General features: G+C 39.0%; 1 protein-coding gene across 5 annotated transcripts in view; it reads right to left on the bottom strand.

The window, feature by feature from the left end:
* The window catches only part of LMNTD1 (lamin tail domain containing 1), a 297,660-nt gene that overhangs the window by 190,663 nt on the left and 87,769 nt on the right, over positions 1–19,228 (bottom strand). For all 5 annotated transcript variants that reach the window (XM_043516236.1, XM_043516229.1, XM_043516238.1 and 2 more), the window contains one exon: positions 6,487–6,612. In XM_043516236.1, coding sequence (XP_043372171.1) covers positions 6,487–6,612 — 126 coding nt within the window. The remainder of the gene's footprint in view (positions 1–6,486; positions 6,613–19,228) is intronic.

Here is a 19,228-nt window from a genome sequence, read left to right as displayed (position 1 = left end):
GCAGGGCACCTCAATGGCTTAACCAGCAGGAGTCCACCTGCATGAAGCAGCTTGCAGGACTAATGCCTAAAAGGGGCACTCAAAGTTGTAATGGTTATTTAGATCTTGATTCTCTCTCTCTCTCTCCTGAGGAAATCGCTGGTTTTTCCTAATGTATAAGGGAAGTTTCTGAACAAGGGAATACAGATGTAAAGCAATAAAATATTACATACACACACACACACACACATATATATATATGTACCATATGGTAACAAACCACATCTATATCAGTGTATGTGATTGATAGATAAGATGGATACAAATGGAATGGAAAGGAAAGACAGATATAATATTGAATACTGAATGTTTGGTTTGAACTTTAGCTTTATCTTTTTGGAGAGGAAGCTGTGTCAATTATGTATCCATGGCTTTTCGTTTGTTTGTTCGTTTAACTGATATACGTAGCTAGATGCAATGGTAGGTGCATTTTCTATATACAGTGTTTATATATATTAGCACACACAAGTCATGTCAATGTCATGTTAATACAATGAAGAAATGTAAAAGGTAAGAATCTTACAAGAACAGTTCACAACTTAAGGACTTCTCAACTTTGAATGAGAAATCACAAATCTAAGAGTTTGAGCCTTAAAATCTATCAACTACACCCAGAAAAGTTTTGAACACCAGAATTTTTTTTTAAGCTTAATACTTTCATAGGGATGGGCAAGCCAGCTCAGATATAATGGGAACCAGTCCAAACTCAAAATCAGACCTGAATCCAAACTGATTAGTGGGTTTTAAAGAAATAAATAAAATGATTCTTTCCCCTTTAATTCTCACATGCTCTACTTCCTTGTTCTGGTTAGTAAGAGTAACAAGATACCAACATAAAGACTGGTCATGTATTTCCTGGTTTCTAGCAAGTAAAAATTACTACTAGAAATCTTGCAGGAGGGTCCAGACTAACAGATCTCCTGCACAATCCTAGACAAGGGGTGGAATTCCCCCCCCCCAAAAAAAAAACAACTTCTCCCCAGCTAAGAATATAACAGCTATTAGTTCAATACATAAATTAAGTTGCGCAGAGCATGCAAAAAGCTTAAAAAGCTTTAGGCTGTTATTAGGAACGTACATTTTCTGCTTTTACCATATCATCTTCTACAAAGGCAACACTTACTGACTGGAGGTTATCCATTCTGATGAGCCAACGATTTCTCTCGACATGAATCAATGTCTATAGGAGTTTATTGCCTTTGAAATGTCAACATTTCATTTGAAAGTGCAATCTGTATCAAGTGATCTGATCTTACTGTGACATCACATTCACTGTGATATCAGAGCATAGCAACAAATTTGTCCACAAAAGATACCGCTACACTACATTACATACTGTATTAACATGGCAGCTTGAAACTTTTCTCCACAGGAGATAGAAGAATATTGTCTAAATATATTTGATCATTTCACATTGGGATATATTGATAAATAGATTTTCCTCTGTAGTTGTTATTTTGCTGTTTGTAATCCTTTTGCACATATTGGTTTGTAAATTAAAATGATTTCTGCCAAAGTTTTTTTTCTTCAAAAAACAATAAAAAAGAATCCATGTAAGTTTTGATACATGTACATTAAAATGAAAAATATATTTCATGGTTCTTTTAATCAGTCTATCTATCTATAGATAGGCTTCTCTCATATTTCCAGTGTAAAAAAAAATAAAAACACAAAACAAAAAACAGTCCCACAATCTGAAGCATGAGGTTAGACTGTCTTCTCAACCACAAATCAAAAGGTAGCAAAAAACATACAAAGGATTTAGCCTTTGACAGTGTCCAGGCAAACCCCATTTTTACTGATTAAGGACCCAATCCTGGTCATCCAAAGATCATTCATACCTGCTATAACCTTTCACTACCCTCTGCTCACCTGGAGTATACTTACAACATCCACTGAATTAAAACACCATACAACAATTCCTTAGTCAACACAAATCATATGCTCCACAATAATCTCCTTTGATTTAATTTACACACACTCTGGGTTAGCCTTTCTCCACAACCTTTAACCCGCTGGGGTTCCTCTTGTCCAGCTTTCTTTCCTTAAATTATGTCACCTATCTGCTGCAATGGACCCAAGTGTGTGACAGACTGATGCTGTTCAAACAGGCCTGATCCAAACCCCAAAGCCAAAGGAAAGACTCTTACTGACTTCAGTGGCCTTGGGATCACATCCAAAATGACAATCACATGCTTTTTCCTCCCTTTGATCCTCTGGGATCATAGGGGGAAGGGAACTTGCATGGCACAGAATGGGGTTTCTTGCCACTCTTTTATTCTGGCATGTCTAAAAGAAGAGCACTGGAAGGAAAAAGCTGGGAATACCATTCCTTCAAGTACGCGGGAAGGTTCTCATTGAATGGTATAGTTTCTCTTGCCGTGGGTGTCTGAGTATAAGAGATCTTAGGAACGTTTCTTAGCTTTCCTCTCTCTGAAATGGCTTCTAAATATTTTCTTAACAATCTGTGGTTAACAGAATAGCTCAATAGCAGTATGACTGTTGCAGAGACGCGATATGCATTCGAAACATGGATCTACCACTTCAAGATGCGTAATAACAGGAACATGCCCTGTGATCATCTTCCATTCTTCTACACTTCAGCTAATTTAACCACAAAGAAGCTGAAAAGGAAGGACAAGCCATGTAGATCTACACAACAGATCAAGAGAACTCCAGTTACTGCAGAGTAACCTTCCTTCCTTCATTATAAAATTGCCTGTGCAGATCCCCAGTTCTAACAGACTGGCAAGCCATAGACAACACCCAGAGTAAATGGAGAGTGCTTCATTATACAGAAAGTGAAGGAGTGCCCTTCTGATATAAACATCTGATGGCTCCTGAATCAAAAAAGGAGTGTGATCAGGCTACAAGAGACAATTCTAGTAGGATAAAAGGTTTTCTGACAATAAAAACAGCTGGTGTGGTCCTTATCTGAAAGGATACACACACAAGATACAACAGCAAACAGACACACAAGATTGCTACCCATCTCACAATTTCTTTATAATCTTTCCCTTCACTGGACACTATTCACAGAAAAGCAATGGAAATACGTTCTTTGTCCAGTTGCTTTGCAATGGTCTCCTCTTTTGCCTTTGATTAAGAAATCTAGCTTTCTAAAAAGATGCTATTCTCTTTGGATAGCTGCCTCTGATTGCTTTTGACTGTTGCTAGGAACTTGGAAGTGCATGTGCATTCCACAATGACACACTGGAAAGCATTTCAGAGTCTAGTGAAGGACTGAGGAGCAAGCTATCTGAAATAGTTAAGTATTTTATCAGTAGCATTCAAGTACATTCAAGAAGCATTCAAGAAGTCTCATTTCCAAGCTATGCAGTAAGCACAGGGACCTCAAGATTGATGGGCATCCAGTGTATGATTTCTAATGGAGTCTGAGTGTAAACTGGAGAAAGAACAGCTGACACCCTTACTATAAGACTATTCTTGGAAACAAAGCAATTCACAAATCTCAGTGAGGTGGATTTTGCAGCCTTGATATTCATAGTGCGAATAATTAGTGGGGGGAAGGGAGTTGCTGGTTGTGTTTGTTTGTACCCAGCATGTATAATAGCTTTATCCCAGACAAAGGTTTAAAAGCACAGATGTGTTAAGCTTATGAGAATTCTCTAGTAGTCTTTTTGTCATTTTAAATTGGACTGTATTGGTTTGCCAGATGTACATTGGTGCTAAAATGAATGTATAATTAATGTTTGAAAATTAGCTTCTATATCTCTGCTCTATCCTAAAAAAACAAACAAACAAAAAAACTACCAGTACAATAAGAATGCAACATTAGTTTTGGAACGGAAGCCCTAAATTATACTTCATTCAGCAATTGGGAAAAACAGTTCAGTTCAGTGGGACAGAAATAATACTTTGCATTTATATAAATGACTTCTGATCAAACCAAAAAATTAAATGTGTTATATTGCTGAGGACTTATCCAGACTAGGATACACAGTGTATTTTTAAAACATGCTCATTAATATGTTTTAACTACCATGTTTTTACAATACTCATTTTATGCTTATCTAGACACAACTTATAAGTTAGATATTTATCACTATTTTACTGACAAGGAAACAGAGATGAAGCGTTTTGTCCATTGTCACATAGGAAGTGTATGGGAAAGGTAGGAACAGAAGCCAGATCTCTAGTTTCTGACTAAGTCCTTTAGCACAGCACTGAACATTAGTGACAAATTCATATGTCATAGAGGGACTGTACTTGATTGTGTGGGGCCAGATTCTCCCAGGACAACAGGACCTACATCTTCCATTGTGACATTTACAGCTAGATTTTCAAACAAGCTCTCTCAGGTGCTGAGTTCTCTCAAAAACCTGGGTACTTATTTTGGCTGGATATACATTATAAATGGATACACGACACAAAAAAAAAGTAAATGTTTGAATATTTTGAATGTGTTATATACACACATAGCTCTGTAACCGTGTGGAAGTTTCTAGGACCCTGCACAGAAATGGAAGACTCTTTTGCAAAGTTGTCTTGTCAGGTGTTAGAACTATCCATATAGATGCAGAGTTATAGTTGCTGACTCTCTCTGATGTCCTGTGATCTGGTCCTATTTATTCCAAACCAGGTGTAAAAAAACTTGAGTTCCTCTAGGAGGTGGAGGGGACTCGAGCAAAGACAAAGAGGTCCAGGAGGAGAAAAAGCCTACATGGGATAGCCAAGCTCAAAAGACAGCTTACTTTGAGAATTATGTTACATTGTTATTTGAAAAGCAGTACTTGTGGCACCTTAGAGACTAACAAATTTATTAGAGCATAAGCTTTCGTGAGCTACAGCTCACTTCATCGGATGCATTGAAGTGAGCTGTAGCTCACGAAAGCTTATGCTCTAATAAATTTGTTAGTCTCTAAGGTGCCAAAAGTACTGCTTTTCTTTTTGCGAATACAGACTAACACGGCTGCTACTCTGAAAATTGTTATTTGAGTTAATAAAAATTAACCCCAGGATGGAAGTAATTTTGGACCACATCTAATATGTGTCTCCTCTGTGATTTGAACAGAATGGTAACTCTAGCTACTTATAAGCACCTTTTATCTAAAAAGGTCCTAAAATGCTTTATACACTTCATAGACAGGACTCACTTCGCCCACCACTATAATACAGCCATAGCTGGGGCAAAATGCAGCAGTTGTTTAACAGCACTAAAAGTTTAGGAATGCAACTGCGGAAGAATGCACTATCTAATTAAATCTGTAGAATAAATGTAAATCAAGGTAGGTGGAGTGTAATGGCTTTCATCACAACTGGCTCAGGACACTGGGATTAATATCCGAAGTCTTGTACAAACAGCAACATATTTAAAGACCATAAGGGATCAGGACTTCAGTTTTCCATCTCATCCAAAAGACCCTTTCTCCAACAGTTCAATGCTCCATACTATCCCACTGCAGCTTGGAGTGAATACTGACTCAGGGACAAATTTACCTCCACCAACACTGAACTCAGAGTGGGGACTGAGAGGATGAGGGCTTGTGATGCTGACAGTCATGGTTATAGAGGATTGCTGTCCAAATCATAGCCCTTCACAACTCGCTCTAACTGATATCTTCGTAGAAAGGCCAAAGACTGAGTAGGGGACAGAGATTAAATTATCCTCTTATCTTCCCACTCAGGATTAAGGTTCATTGGCAGTATGGCTAAACTTTGCAACTCCTCTGCCTATTTTGTTACCATTGTGAGGACAGAGAAAGGAACTGATTCTCAAGGCACCTTTACAGTGCAGTCAATTCACTTAAAATATTCAAACTTGTTGGCAAATGTTGCTACATAACATAATACAAACAACCTTGAAAAATCTTCCAGCTCTCACTTGTTTTTGGGGGCTGGAGTGTCACTATCATTAGGAACAAAGAGCACTTCATGGGACTTTAGCAACACTGTTTGCATATGTTTATATTGTAACAAACAATTTTTTCATTATTATTATTGTGTCAAATCTACCAGAACGTAATTTGGTGAATCAGTATTCCGCAGGGGTGAAATGTGTTTTATTGTTTACAGTAATAAAAGCATTTTCCCCCTAGCTATGTGAAGGCCAAGTGCCACTTTTATTTTAAATATTTACACAATATTCTTACTTTAAAAAAGAAAATTAAAATTGTATCAGCCCTAATTTAAAAAAAATTCTATCTCCCCTTTTGGATTATTTGATTCAGCAATCAAAGAAATGTATGAGCAAATTGCAGTTGAATGCTTTCCAAAAACCTGTATGACTGAGAATGCTAAGCTTTTCAGAATGCATTCAAATAAATAGCATTATGATGTTAGCCACACAGTAAATTATACTCAGTGGTGTGCAAAAGAAAACTTGTCCACACAAAGCCACTGAAATATAACAACTGAGCAGCAGTTTAACCCACTTCCAGTTTTCAAAAATCCATAGCACCTCTATTATATTTATATTGATCTCACCTTCTTCTGTAATGCCATAACTTCAACTGTCAGCATATCAACTCGCTGGTTCAGGCGCTGGTTCTCCTCTTGCATTTTCCCTAGCATGACTCGATCAGTGTGTAACCTTATTTGTAAGTCCAGAAACTGAGGGATAAGAAGAATACAGGGACTTGTTAGACAAAGCAACTTATATGATTATTAAAACAGGAATCAAATGCCAAAGTCAATTAGGCAATGAACCACACTATAGGATCAGCAAAATTTCTTACACACAGCATGATTTGAAGTTGTCCCAATTTCTCTTGCTCCCCCTCACAAAAGTTCTTTATATTAATATTAATCTAAAGACTCATTAGAAAATAAGTCTGGAAAGTATCTAAGGAGCAAGCTAGATACACATCAGTTTGTTTTAATCTACTTTTACATTGCACTGCATTTTACCAGAAATTCATTCTTTCAGCAACTTAATTAATTCATAGATCTTATAACTGCACGCATAAGACATGGGATTTTTATTCATATAATATTTGTTTAGCCTTTACTGCTTTTTTCCCAAATGTGTTTTCCCATAAACATGGGATCTGGGCATCTTGGTGAGCTACACAATTATGAATGCAACATACTAGGTATGAATTATTATGGGGTTTTTTCATGTTTTCCCATGCACAAAGAGCAACCATGTACTCCAGTCTCAATTACTTAGATTAAATTAAGAAAGTCAACAAAAGAAATAACAAGTGTAAAGTCTCCGTGCAACAGTGCAGTGTGAGACACGCTTTGTAACAACAGCCCCCGTGAACAGAAAGACTGGAGAACCTCCACAGCAGCAAGGCTCCTTAGAAATGTAAAGGTGCAGTATGCAAAAAAGGATGTAAGTTACAGAAGCGACTTGCACCCCAGGCTTCCACTTTCAACTTACAGTATTTTTATCTTGAATTAGAATTCTCTTGGTTGTGTTTGGTGTAATAGCTATGAGTCCAAAGGTGTTATGGAATATGATCAGTGTTTATTAGGATAAAACTCAACTACCCAAGCAGGAAAGTGCTCTACTATAAAGTGCTCTAATTTGGTCTGAACCAGTTTACAATGGTTTTCACAGAACACCACCCATAAAATTCTGTGTTAATTGACAGGCAATGTATCATCTAAACAAAATCTCACTCAGTGTTCCAGGAATCTGAAGGCAGGACACTTGCCTAGCAACTTCTGAGAGTCGGATTTTACAAACGGATCCTTTCACAAATGCCAGATACACGACAATGACCCACAGAGAGATAGCCAGTTCAAATCCAGTCTTGTAGAGCTCAGATATAGCCTGCAATCAGGAAGCCAAAGCTCTGCTAGGGCAGAGTAGATATGAGTACCAGTCCTGCTGCCCTATTCATGGAGCAGTTTTTGCATCAGCCTTAGATGAGGTGTGTGCCTAGATACTCTTCTGATTGAAGGGTTACATTGCAAGAGCACAGCAACCTTGAGAAAAGGTGGTTTATGTGAGGGAAAATAAATTCTGGTTCAGGAGGAAGCTCTCACCCTTTTAAACATTGTGAAGGTTGACTTACACGTCACATGCATAACATTTATTCTTTAGCTCCTGAAAGGCCAATAAAAAAACAATGCTCTAGCCAACTGGTCACAATCAGGAGTCCACCCCATATAGTCACCCGAGGGATTTCCTGGACTGTCACTGAGGAGAAAATATAGGGTGGTAGGGTCTTAATTTTGTTAGAGTAAATGGGCCTAGAGAGTCAAAAGTGTTAACACAACCCTGTCATTGTGCTAACACTAAACAGTCAAACATGATTTTGGGTTTTGAGTGCCGAGAACTCAGCCTGCTTAGTACCATGGCAAACACACTAGAAAATTAATGCCAAAGTTTGGGAGTTTATTGATCAGGATACACAAAGAAAAAAACAAAAATCAGAACAAGAGAAAGTATTCTGGAATTGAAATTGAGTGATTATGCAAAACAAAAAACACTTATCCAAGTCCCTTTCTCAGAGAGCAGTTGATGGTTAGAGTTTCTTATTTTGTCAGGCAATCCTTCTGGGTAGAGAAGACAGAGTAGTTCTCTTGTTCAATTCTGAGTTGTGAATAATAGCCACTGTGATGATTCTTGTGATATGCAGCACTGAGAGTCACCTTGTTACCCCTGCCTCCAGTGTGAGGGAGTCTGGCTTGTCCTTAGCTGCGTGTCAGCTCCCCAACCATCCTGTTACCACTCAAGCACACTCCTTCGGGCTATGCCAGCCCTTACTTTGCCTTGATGTTTAACAATAGGTACACGCCCATCCCTGAGTCCCTCTAAAGCATTCCCTTGTGATATCCTTTCTTTGTAATTACTGGAGGGGTGTTAATGGGCCTCTCCTTAACAGGATGTCACTTTGAATGGTTCCTTGAAATATGTCAACCATTTATGCTAAACAATGTGTTCCTCCTTGTATTTAGCTGTGACACTTTGAGTAAATTTCCCAGAAGAAGAGCTCTGTGTAAGCTTGAAAGCTTCTCTCTAACCAACAGAAGTTGGTCCAAAAAAAGGTATTACCTCACCCACCTTGTCTCTCTAAGATCCTGGGACTGGCATGGCTACAACTACACTACATGCAACTCAGGATCAGCACTTTTGCATGATTCAACTGAAAGTGCGAAGTATTTCCAAAACTAAATGGGTTTCAAGCCTGAGGTGTTAGGACTTTTTAAGCAGTTCAGCATTGATAGTTAGGTGTTTCACTGCAAATCCTGTAACCTTCTTTAAAAATAGATATTGGCCCTGATTTTTTGGTCTAGCCAAGGAGCGTTCAACACAAGTCCAAAGGAGTAGGGGAAAGGTGGTTTTATGCCCCTTTTGTGCCTTCTTGTTCCTGGCAGCCAGTTACAAATCAGCTAAGTCCCCATTATGAGAGCAATCAAGATTGCTCTAATCTCATGAACAGTCTCCAGAGGCCATTATGGATCAGTTATACAAGAGATGGCCCAGACACCCCACCTTTCCCCTGCTGTGCCCAATGACAGCCAGAAAAAAGCAGGTGGAGGTAAGAGCCACTACAGCAGCTGTATACCACTAAAGATCTAACTATTCAGGAGGAATTCTCCAGTGGTCACTTCATCTGGCTTTAAGGCTGTTTTGTGCCACCAGAGCACTGTAAAGAATCTCTAATGAACTGGTGTATCAGGCCGAGGAAATGTTTAACTGCAAGGAACAATGGAAAGTAGACAAATGCTCACTTCCCTTGGCAATACTCTCTCACAGTCTCTATTCCTCCCAAACGGAGCAATGCTTTCAATACTCTCTTGTCAGTTACATCCTGAAATGCTCTTCCACATGTTCATAAGCATTTGAAACAAGCATAAGGAAGGAGAAATATTATAGTCTCATTATAGTTGTCTCCGTGTCTGTAGCAGAACTGTATGTGGTTAAGCTATACTAGTATATAGTTAAACCACTGTACTATTACGACTCAACCTGATCCTATAATGTCATAGGATTTGGGTTTCAGATAATAAAACCTCTGTCTCAATCCTGGTTAAGACAGAATACATGGGGGACAGACACCTGTCAGAGTGGGGCTCTCTGTAGCCAGTGGTGTCAACACTGTAAGGAATTGTGACTCAGTTAAAGTAAAAAGCCTATCCAAATTCCTGTGTATCTAGAATAATTCTGTGCTGTGCTAAAATAAGAACCTGTATATGTGAGGTGACCTTCGCCCCAGGGCAGGCAGCTCACACAAGAACCAATGCACCACTTAAATTCCATAGGGTTTGGATTAGGCCATCTGCAATGAAGTGAATTTCAGGTCTGGTAAATAAAAAGAAATGCTCTTTTTGTGTTGTGCTACGTTTCTCAGTCTTCAAGACTCAGTTTAATTTTGTTAGGAATCTCCTGTATTCCCAGTGCTAATATTTGGGTTTGAGGAAGAGCTTTCTTCTTCACACATCAGTTTCTCCATCTGCTCGATCCTCAAGTGAAGTAATAATCCTATATTTATGACATCAGCTTGTTGCTATGGAAACAATATAACTTCTCTTTCAATGGTATGCAGTGAGTGTAAAGCGCATACAGAAAGGGATGGATAAGGCTTCACAGGACTGAGGAGAGCCTCGCTTAGAGGCAGAAAGAGAAAAATAGTGTACAAAGATGGAATAAAGGAAAAAACTGAAGTGTAAAAACCAGGAGACAGGTCAAAGGTGGCTTAAAACATCATTTGCGCTTGTCATATTCTCAGGGCATCCAGGGGCTTGCTTGGTCCCTAGCCTACATTAGAACAGCCTTAAGACTGCCCCAGGACCCAAAAGAATAGCTGGTATGCTGTTTTCTGTATCCTCCTCCCTTCCCAACACACTTCTTCTGACTCCTGACGTGCCCCATACATTGGATGACATGAGAGGGGCTCAGGAACCCTGTTAGGCCATGGGTATTCCTCAGTGGGGTGATCTGCCTACTGCACAACCTGTTTACATGACAGAATAGCGTAAAGAGGCCATAACGGAATAGAGAATCAGGGTCAGAGGATTTTCACTGGTGTTTCTGACAGTCTAATTTGGCCTGCAGATTTGGAATTACTGGCAGTGATGCATAAGACAGAGAGAACACAGCTTGAGTTTCAGCTCCCAGGGTGAGCCTGCAGTGGCAGCATTTAGAAAAAAACATCTCTTTACTTGTGAGCTGAACAATTTTGTTCTAACAGCCAATGGAAGTCAACAAACATGGGACCTTATGATGCTTTGAAATAAAAAACAAAACCCAACCAGAATGACTCTGGGGAAGCGAGGAAGTGACTCATTAGCTCAGGGTAAAAGAGGTAGGGACAGGGAGGGGTTCCAAAGAGAGGAAGCAGCCTAAACTTATGCAGCGTATCACTCACATGCTCCTCATTAGTGACCCAGATTTACTAGCAGCCCACAAACTTTAAATGTTGGATCCCTTTTCTTGCTGTAAATTATTGATATTAGTAAGAATGAGGTTATAGAAAATGTGAGCTATGGTAAAGAAATTCATGTCCCTTAACTCTTTGTGTAGTACACTAATATTCTTGTGCCCTTTATTCCATATTATGTTCTACATTTTGGCTTTCCTAGGTCAAGAAGCATTAAAGAATGAACCCCGATATAGGGGAAGTCCTTGAAAAGGGGTTGAGATTAGAGCAAAGCAAGTGAGTGGGATGCAGCTGGATAGCAAGTTTTAATTAGAGCTGGTCAAATATCTATATTTTTCAATGAAAAGTAATTTTTCCTACAACAAATGAATCCCATTTCCCATCTAACTTTTGTTTTAATATTATTCACTGTTTCTATAGCACTATTGGTGTGCGTGCACTTTACCATTTTATGCAGGAAGACAAAAAATGCTGAATATCTGCCCCATCCTTACAGCTAGAAATATTTCCCTAATATCTAATCTCAATATCCTTTGCTAACTCTGCAGCAAGGGAGATTTAGGTCAGATATTAGGAAAAACTTTCTAACTATAAGGATAGTTAAGCATTGGAATAGGCTTCCAAGGGAAGTTGTGGAATCCTCATCATTGGAGGACAGGTTGGACAAACACCTGTCAGGGATTGTCTAGGTTTACTTGATCCTGCCTCAACACAGGGGACTGGACTTCCAGCCCCACATTTCTATGATTCCATGGCTCAGGGCATACAGCAATATTTAACTAAAGGGGGCACTAGGGAGGAACTTTCCCAGCGTGTTGGTTATACCACAGACTACAGCAGGGTTTCTTTCATGTTCCACTAAAGCAGTTTATACTGGACACTGTCAGGGACAGGCTATCAGACTCAATAGACCATTGCTCGGATACCATTATGGCAATCCCTATGTTCCTGTGCAAACAACTGGCTCTATATTTAAGTATTATACAGTACATCTGCAAGATTTCTCCAGAAATTCCTTCATTCAAGACATTTCATTGGACACTACAAGCCAGATTCTGCTCTGACTTACACCACTGTAAATTAGGAGTAACTCAATTTAAATTATTAGAGTTATATTGGCATAAATCTAGTGAGAGAGCAGAATCAGGCCCTATCCTCTGAGGGTAATTGTGCAAGTGTTCTGAACTACTGAAAAGCAATAACAAACCCATTACATTAACAGATCTAGTAGAGCGTGAAACAGCCTCCCAAGGAAAGAGGCGGAAACTCTACTTGGTAGGAAAAGACCCCATTTAAAACACTGTATAGAAAAACTCTTTCACTAATGCAGTAAATGATCTGATAGCTCTTCCTTTCTCTCTGACTTATGATGACATCTTGGGGTGAAATCCAGACTAGTGAGGGGCTGTGTCACCACCTGCCCTACAACCTTGGGTGCCTCACAATGCTCTGCTGCTGCAGCTCCCTCTGGGGCCTCTCACGAATAGTCTTCCAGCATGCAAGTCACACCCTGAGTGTCTGTGTATAGCTGCAGCCTGCCAGCTACACATCAGCCACATTCTGACTTCCAGCAGCCTTGGTTACTACTTACAGGGTGACCCCAACACACTCCCAGTTCTGGATTTTCCCAAAAAACTCAGCCCTCTCCTGGATAGTCCAGATATATTAGCTTCGTTGCCTATAATAAGATAATCAACACTGGATTAGTATTAAAGAATAAAACAAATTTATTTAACTACAGAGAAAGGTTTTAAGTGAGTACAACTAATGAGACACTAAAGTGAGAAATGGTTACAAGAAAAATAAAGAAAATGCTTTCTGAACTTAAACTAGACTTGGTTCAAGGTGAAATCCCTTACCACATTTCCAGTAACATTGCTGATCTGCTCCCAAAGTCCAAAGGCTGTTTCTTTTGTCTTGATAGGTGAAAAGAGAAATGGATAGGGAGAGATAACTTGGGGTGTTTTTACCCCTCATTTTTACAGTCCAGTCCCCTTTGAGATGCATTTTTCTGAAGATTACCTTCCAAAGCAAAGTTTATTCAAACTATAAAGGAGGCTGGTGTCTATTAGTGAAAGAGGTCCTATGCTGTTTCTTTTCACTTCTGTTTCCTGAAATGCAGATTTTTTTGTCTCCTGTCTTCCCCCTCTCACTGCCTGAGGACCCTGTTTACAATTTATGTGTAAACTGAGGTAAATACACATTCCTTTCTTTCAGACCTGCTTAACCAGTCCTGCCTAATTGGGACTATGTGGGTTTGAATATGTGCCACCAACATCATTTGGGGGAATTCATAACTTTACAGATAGTGTTGCTACACACATTCCACCATGATATTATTGACCAGCAAGTTTTTAGTTTTCACATACCTTGCAAGACATATTTGCAGAGAGATTATTATAATAGTGTGTAGAGTGTGAATACAGGGGTGCATTGAATCACATGGATATGTTATTCTTGAAAGAGACAGAAAGAAAAATGAGAGAAGAGGGAAAAGGAGTGGAAATTGTGGGCCAGATTCTGTCCCAAGCTATGTTGAGTAGCACAATACTCTGCACCTAATCCCACTGGAATCAATAGGGCTACTCACTGAGGATGGGTTCTACATATTGAGAGCGTTAAATAATGATATTTTGAATTACCATCTGGCAGTGCTCATGATGTTAGGAGGGCCAGAGAGGGCAATGACACAAATTGGGCCTGATTCAGCAAGGTATTAAACTTGTGCATAATTACAGGCATAGAGAGTTGTCCCACAGAAGTTAGTGGGACTGCTCACATGCTTAAAATTAGGCACATACTTAACTACCTTACTGAAACAGGGTCATTAGTCCTACAGCATCTGGCTCTAATGTGTTTAATTTCATTGAACGCAGACACAACACACCATACACCTCTCCTGCCCTCTGAGCACCAGAAGGTTGATCATAGATCAAAGTGAAAAGCTCAACCTGTGGAATTAGAGGTGTAACGACTGAAAGTTTCTAATGGAGAGTACAAGAGTTAGGTGGGAAAAAAGAAAGAAAGAAAGGGGCCTCTTCCCTATTGTATTCACGTTTTACTGATCTCATCATAGTAGGCTTAAACTAGTGAAAATGGTGGATTCTCTGTAACTTTAAGTTTTTAAATAATGATTTGAGGACTTCAGTAACTCAGCCAGAGGTTATGGGTCTATTACAGCAGTGGGTGGGTGATATTCTGTGGCCTGCAATGTTCAGGAGGTCAAACTAGATGATCATGATGGTCCCTTCCGGCCTTAAAGTCTATGAAGCAGGGTTTTCTTTCAAGATCTGAACTTCTCCGATCTCTGTGTGCTCATCGCTAATTGCAGGTTGGAGTTTTTCAACCCAAGGAGTAATACTTGAGAGATGGTCTTCACCAGACCTCAAAGACAAAGAAATAAGCAAAGATAAATGAAGTCTCTGTTTCCCTCCTTCTTTGTCCAGCTCTCTGTGAAAGTGTCACAAGGAATTCAGTGTTTCTGTTGCTTTGGAGTTTTTTTGCGCTGTGAAAGAAAGGTTGTACTAGGGAGAATGGATGGTTCAGGGGTTTAATATGTGGGCCTTTCAGCTCCAGATTAAAGATAGAAATATAGCTCAACAGTGACTTAAAGTCACTATCATCAACAGCTGTTCTATAGTCTATGTGAAATGAGCTGCTAGTCTCAGTCCTGTTCCTAGTGAACAGGTGTCCCTATCAAAATAAACCTTTGCAACTGGCACTGATCAGTGTGGTTTTGTTGGTAGCCTCAGAGAAGCCAAAGATTAAATAAGTGAGATAGAAATGCTCTCTTACCCAGAGAGGTAGTTTCTGAAGGTCAGGGCTGAGCCATACTGCTGGGGAAGCTTCCAATACTCATGCCTGTGCTGTATGCACAAATTACCTCTGTCAATCCTACACATTTAACCGGCACTAATTTAACTAATCTAAATCCTCAGATGTGCTAGAGCAGACTTGCTATCACTGAAGGTGGAAGGCAAAGGGGATTATAAGCCAGCTTTCTGCTTCCAGCACCAGTCCTGGGATTGGCTGAGGGCCAAACCGTCCACTAGCACAAGTTAGAGCAGCCCAGCTGCTCTAATTCACACAAGCCTGCGGTGACCCCATTACATGAATGAGGATTGTCAGAGCACAGTGTGCGCTGGTTCCATGCTCTCCAGGCTCTAAAATGCCTCCTCTTGCCCCTGGATTTGTTTTGGGGGACTTTTCATGATCTTTAAAGGACATGGGTTTTGGGCCAAAGAGCGGAAGCATGTTCTCACAGTTAAACATGGGCTCTGACACATTTGCCATTTGACTTTGCACCAAGTCATTCAACCTCTGCATCTCAGTTTCCCTACCTACAAATATATGCACAATAATACTTAGCTACCTCCAAGGGATGTTGGAAGGCTTAATACATTTATGTCTGTGAAGGGTTTGGGAATCCTTGAATGAAAGGTACCAGAGAAATGCCAAATACTCTTCTAATACTCAGACAAGTCGCTCTCTGATTTCAGTGGGACTTTCGTTACATAAAGACTGGATGCTCACCACCGTACTGTGTGACCCATTACAAATTGACATTTACTACTTTGCAGTCTTTACATTTACCAAAGTTCATAGCATTCGCAGTATTCTACCAACCTGACTAAAATGTCCCAGATTTAAGACAAAAGAAACAGCACAAACCTAAATCTCTGGCCTGATTCTCTTCTCACTCACACTAGCATGAATCAGGAGTAACTTCAATGAAATCAATCGAGTTATCTCAATGTAAAATACTTGCAAGGAAAAGGAGAAAAAATTCCCTTTTCTTACAATAGGTCCAATTAGCAGGGCTAGAAGCAGTATATAGTCGCTTACTACCCAAAGTACCCTTACAATCTTCAGAGCCCAAAATGAATAATGAATTCTTGGGAGTGAAAAGCTGGGTGAGAGTATGTCTCCTCTTTACCTTGACTTCTAGCATTATTGAACTTGCACTATATTAAGCTTCCATTTATACATATTCTATGTAGGATTAAAAGATTAATAGATTTTATTAAGTAGTGAACTGTTAAGAAGCCAACAGGTCAACAGCTTACATATAACCATTTATGACAAATATTATTCATGTCTGTAACATGCTTATAACAACATCTATTAATCCTTTATAAATGAACCTGAATATAAAGTGTGACCACATTATTCTTAGGTATCAAGTTCTTAGAAACATCCTGCGTTTTCTCTTAAGAGACACATATTTAGAACATAAATTATAATTCTGCTACTTCAATTTCATGTTTAACTGCTCTGTCAAATATTTGTACCCTGCTGAACAGAATTTATTGCTTGCCCTTGTAATTAACTAGCTTATTGATCCTTTCTTAAACTTCTTTCTTCACAGCCATTTGGGTTCCTACACCAAGTGAAACTGTTCCTCTGGCTGCTAGTTCAGATTAACAAATGACATAGATGTTTAACAGCGTCAATGCCACCCACCCTTACTTTCAGACAAGGATATCTGAGGTCAGTGGGGCTGACATGCTTTTGTGGCGGAGCTTTCATTGTTTCTTTGAAAGGTTTTGGCCATCTGTATCTGTGTGATATACCAACACCAAGTCAGACACTTGATTTCTGCACCACTAGATCCTCAAACAAGATAGAGTTTCTGTGTATTGCATCTAAACCGAGCTTAAGCACTGCTGTGTTCCCATCATTTTTCTCATGTACACAGAGAACATCCAGTTGACACCCCTCCCTCTTCTTGGCTGCCCTTGACTTACTTACAATCCAGTACGTACACATTCTACATTTCAATAGGAATCTGTGATCAGAATGGATTTTGGTGATATTGGGTCAGATTTCTTTCTGCCTTTCACCAGTCCCCAACATAGTATTAAAAGCAGCTGACTACCACTATGGAAGAGCCACTGTTGACTTAGGCAACTGAATCAATATCCAGTGAAATCAGTGGAAAGACTCCCATTGACTTAAATGGGCTTTGGATCAGGGCCTTATCCATTACTCCAGAAGGACTGTGTGTTTCCACAGAAGTGTTACTGCTGCCTCCACAGTGAACTCTGTATCATTTTCCAGAGTTAAATTGTTACCTTTGCCAAACTTTTAATCTTCATAAACACAAATGTATAAATCTAAAAAAACAGGAACTAAAATATTGCAAAAATCTGGAAGTCAAAGCCTTGGCAGAGTTGCTATTGTGGCTCTCTTCCAGGATGATGTAGTAGGTGGAGGGGGAGTGAGGATGAAGAGAAAAAGTGAGACACAGAAGGATTTTGTATTATTCAGTGGACAAACAAATTGATAGAATCCTGAAGTTTTCCTGAATGTTTTTCCTAACCCTGGCCTACCATACCACAGGCCAGAATGCAAGGGAGCATTAAAGAGACAGTACTCTCAAGCCATAAGGGAAGGTGGGCATGCCCTGAGTCATCACATGCTTTGGTTTTTGTTTTTGTTTTGTTTATTTTAATGTATGTGTTCAGGTTCAGGTGAATTCTAATAATATAACATTAAATCCTACAAAAATGCCAGAGAAGTTATGAGAAAAAATAGTCCAAAACATTTTATTTTCTTAAATGAAGCAAAGCTTCTATTATGTATTTTAAAAAAACACTTATGTATTCTCTGTAGTTAATTAATGTTTTAGGAAAGCAACCTAGACTCATAAGAACTCTATAAATGTTTAAATAAGGGTTCTTTTACACAGAGTAAATATTACCTATATTGTTTTTACTACAGAAACTAGCGTTGGAAGTGTTCTGATCTTACCAGGGAATCTATTGACTTTGTGAATTAATAGACAATACAATATTAAGTACACATTTACAGTTTGTCAGGAAGAGGACACCCACTGATCAGAAACACTGTATAAAGAAGAGCTTTTGATGAACTGTGATCATATGCCGCCTCTGTTTTTCCCCAACTGAAGCAATATGTCATGGTTCCCGCAGAGACCCAAACCCACTCCCATTAAAGTAAATAAAGGGTGGAATTTTTAAAAGAGCCCAAGGCCCAGATTTTTTAAAAAAGTATTTAGGCACCTAATCCCAATTGATTGTAATGGAAGTTAGGTGCCTGAATACCTTTCAAAATCAGGGCCTAAATGACTTAAGAGCACAAGTCGCATTGACTATGAGTCAATGAGGAACTTTAGAAAATCCCATTGAAAATTCCACTTGATTTCAGTGGGACCAGGAATAAGTCCAGGGCTCATTTGTTAGTTACATTTTTTTAATTAAATCTTCTACTTAGAATTCTACATAGCAGAAAAAGCCAAAAGTAGAATAAAACTCTGGTTCACACTTTACACTAAAGGTACACTTATTAGTAGTTTATTAAGGGTTAATAAATAATTAGAAGCATCTTGCAGGCGCAGGTAATGCTTGTAACCATCTATAATGCGTACACAAGCAGGTGGTATTATAGATGGTTATAAGCAACTTATTGACCTGTTGGACTGTATAACCATATAAAACAATTGATTAACCATTTATTAAAACATTATGTATTAATCCTTTATAAACTATTTATAAAATGAATACTTAATATAAAGTGTGACCAAGTTTATTTTTAAAATTTAGCAAGTCCATGAACTAAAACATAGAAACACAAATTGCTGGTATTCAACTTATATGGATTCCATAGATTTGTTAGCACTGTATACACCTTTCAAGAGCCCCTCATTCCAAACAGTGTTACTCTGTGCCCTGAAAGATCTGAACATAAAATCAGACCCTGTAACCAGACCTGGTAATTAAGGTCACTGCTGTACTCAGGCTGAAATTGATTGCACAAAGGCAAGGGTTATGATCATAGCCAGTTAAAAAAGCAACTCAGTGAAAGCTTTGAACAGGCCCACAAATCAAGAACTGATAGCACTGAAACTGTTATTTGTGACATGTAGC

Source organism: Dermochelys coriacea, chromosome 1 (genome assembly GCF_009764565.3).
Source record: "Dermochelys coriacea isolate rDerCor1 chromosome 1, rDerCor1.pri.v4, whole genome shotgun sequence".
NCBI lineage: Eukaryota > Metazoa > Chordata > Testudines > Dermochelyidae > Dermochelys > Dermochelys coriacea.
The sequence above is the reverse complement of the archived record's forward strand: the minus strand, read 5'-3'. Positions and strand labels throughout refer to the sequence as shown.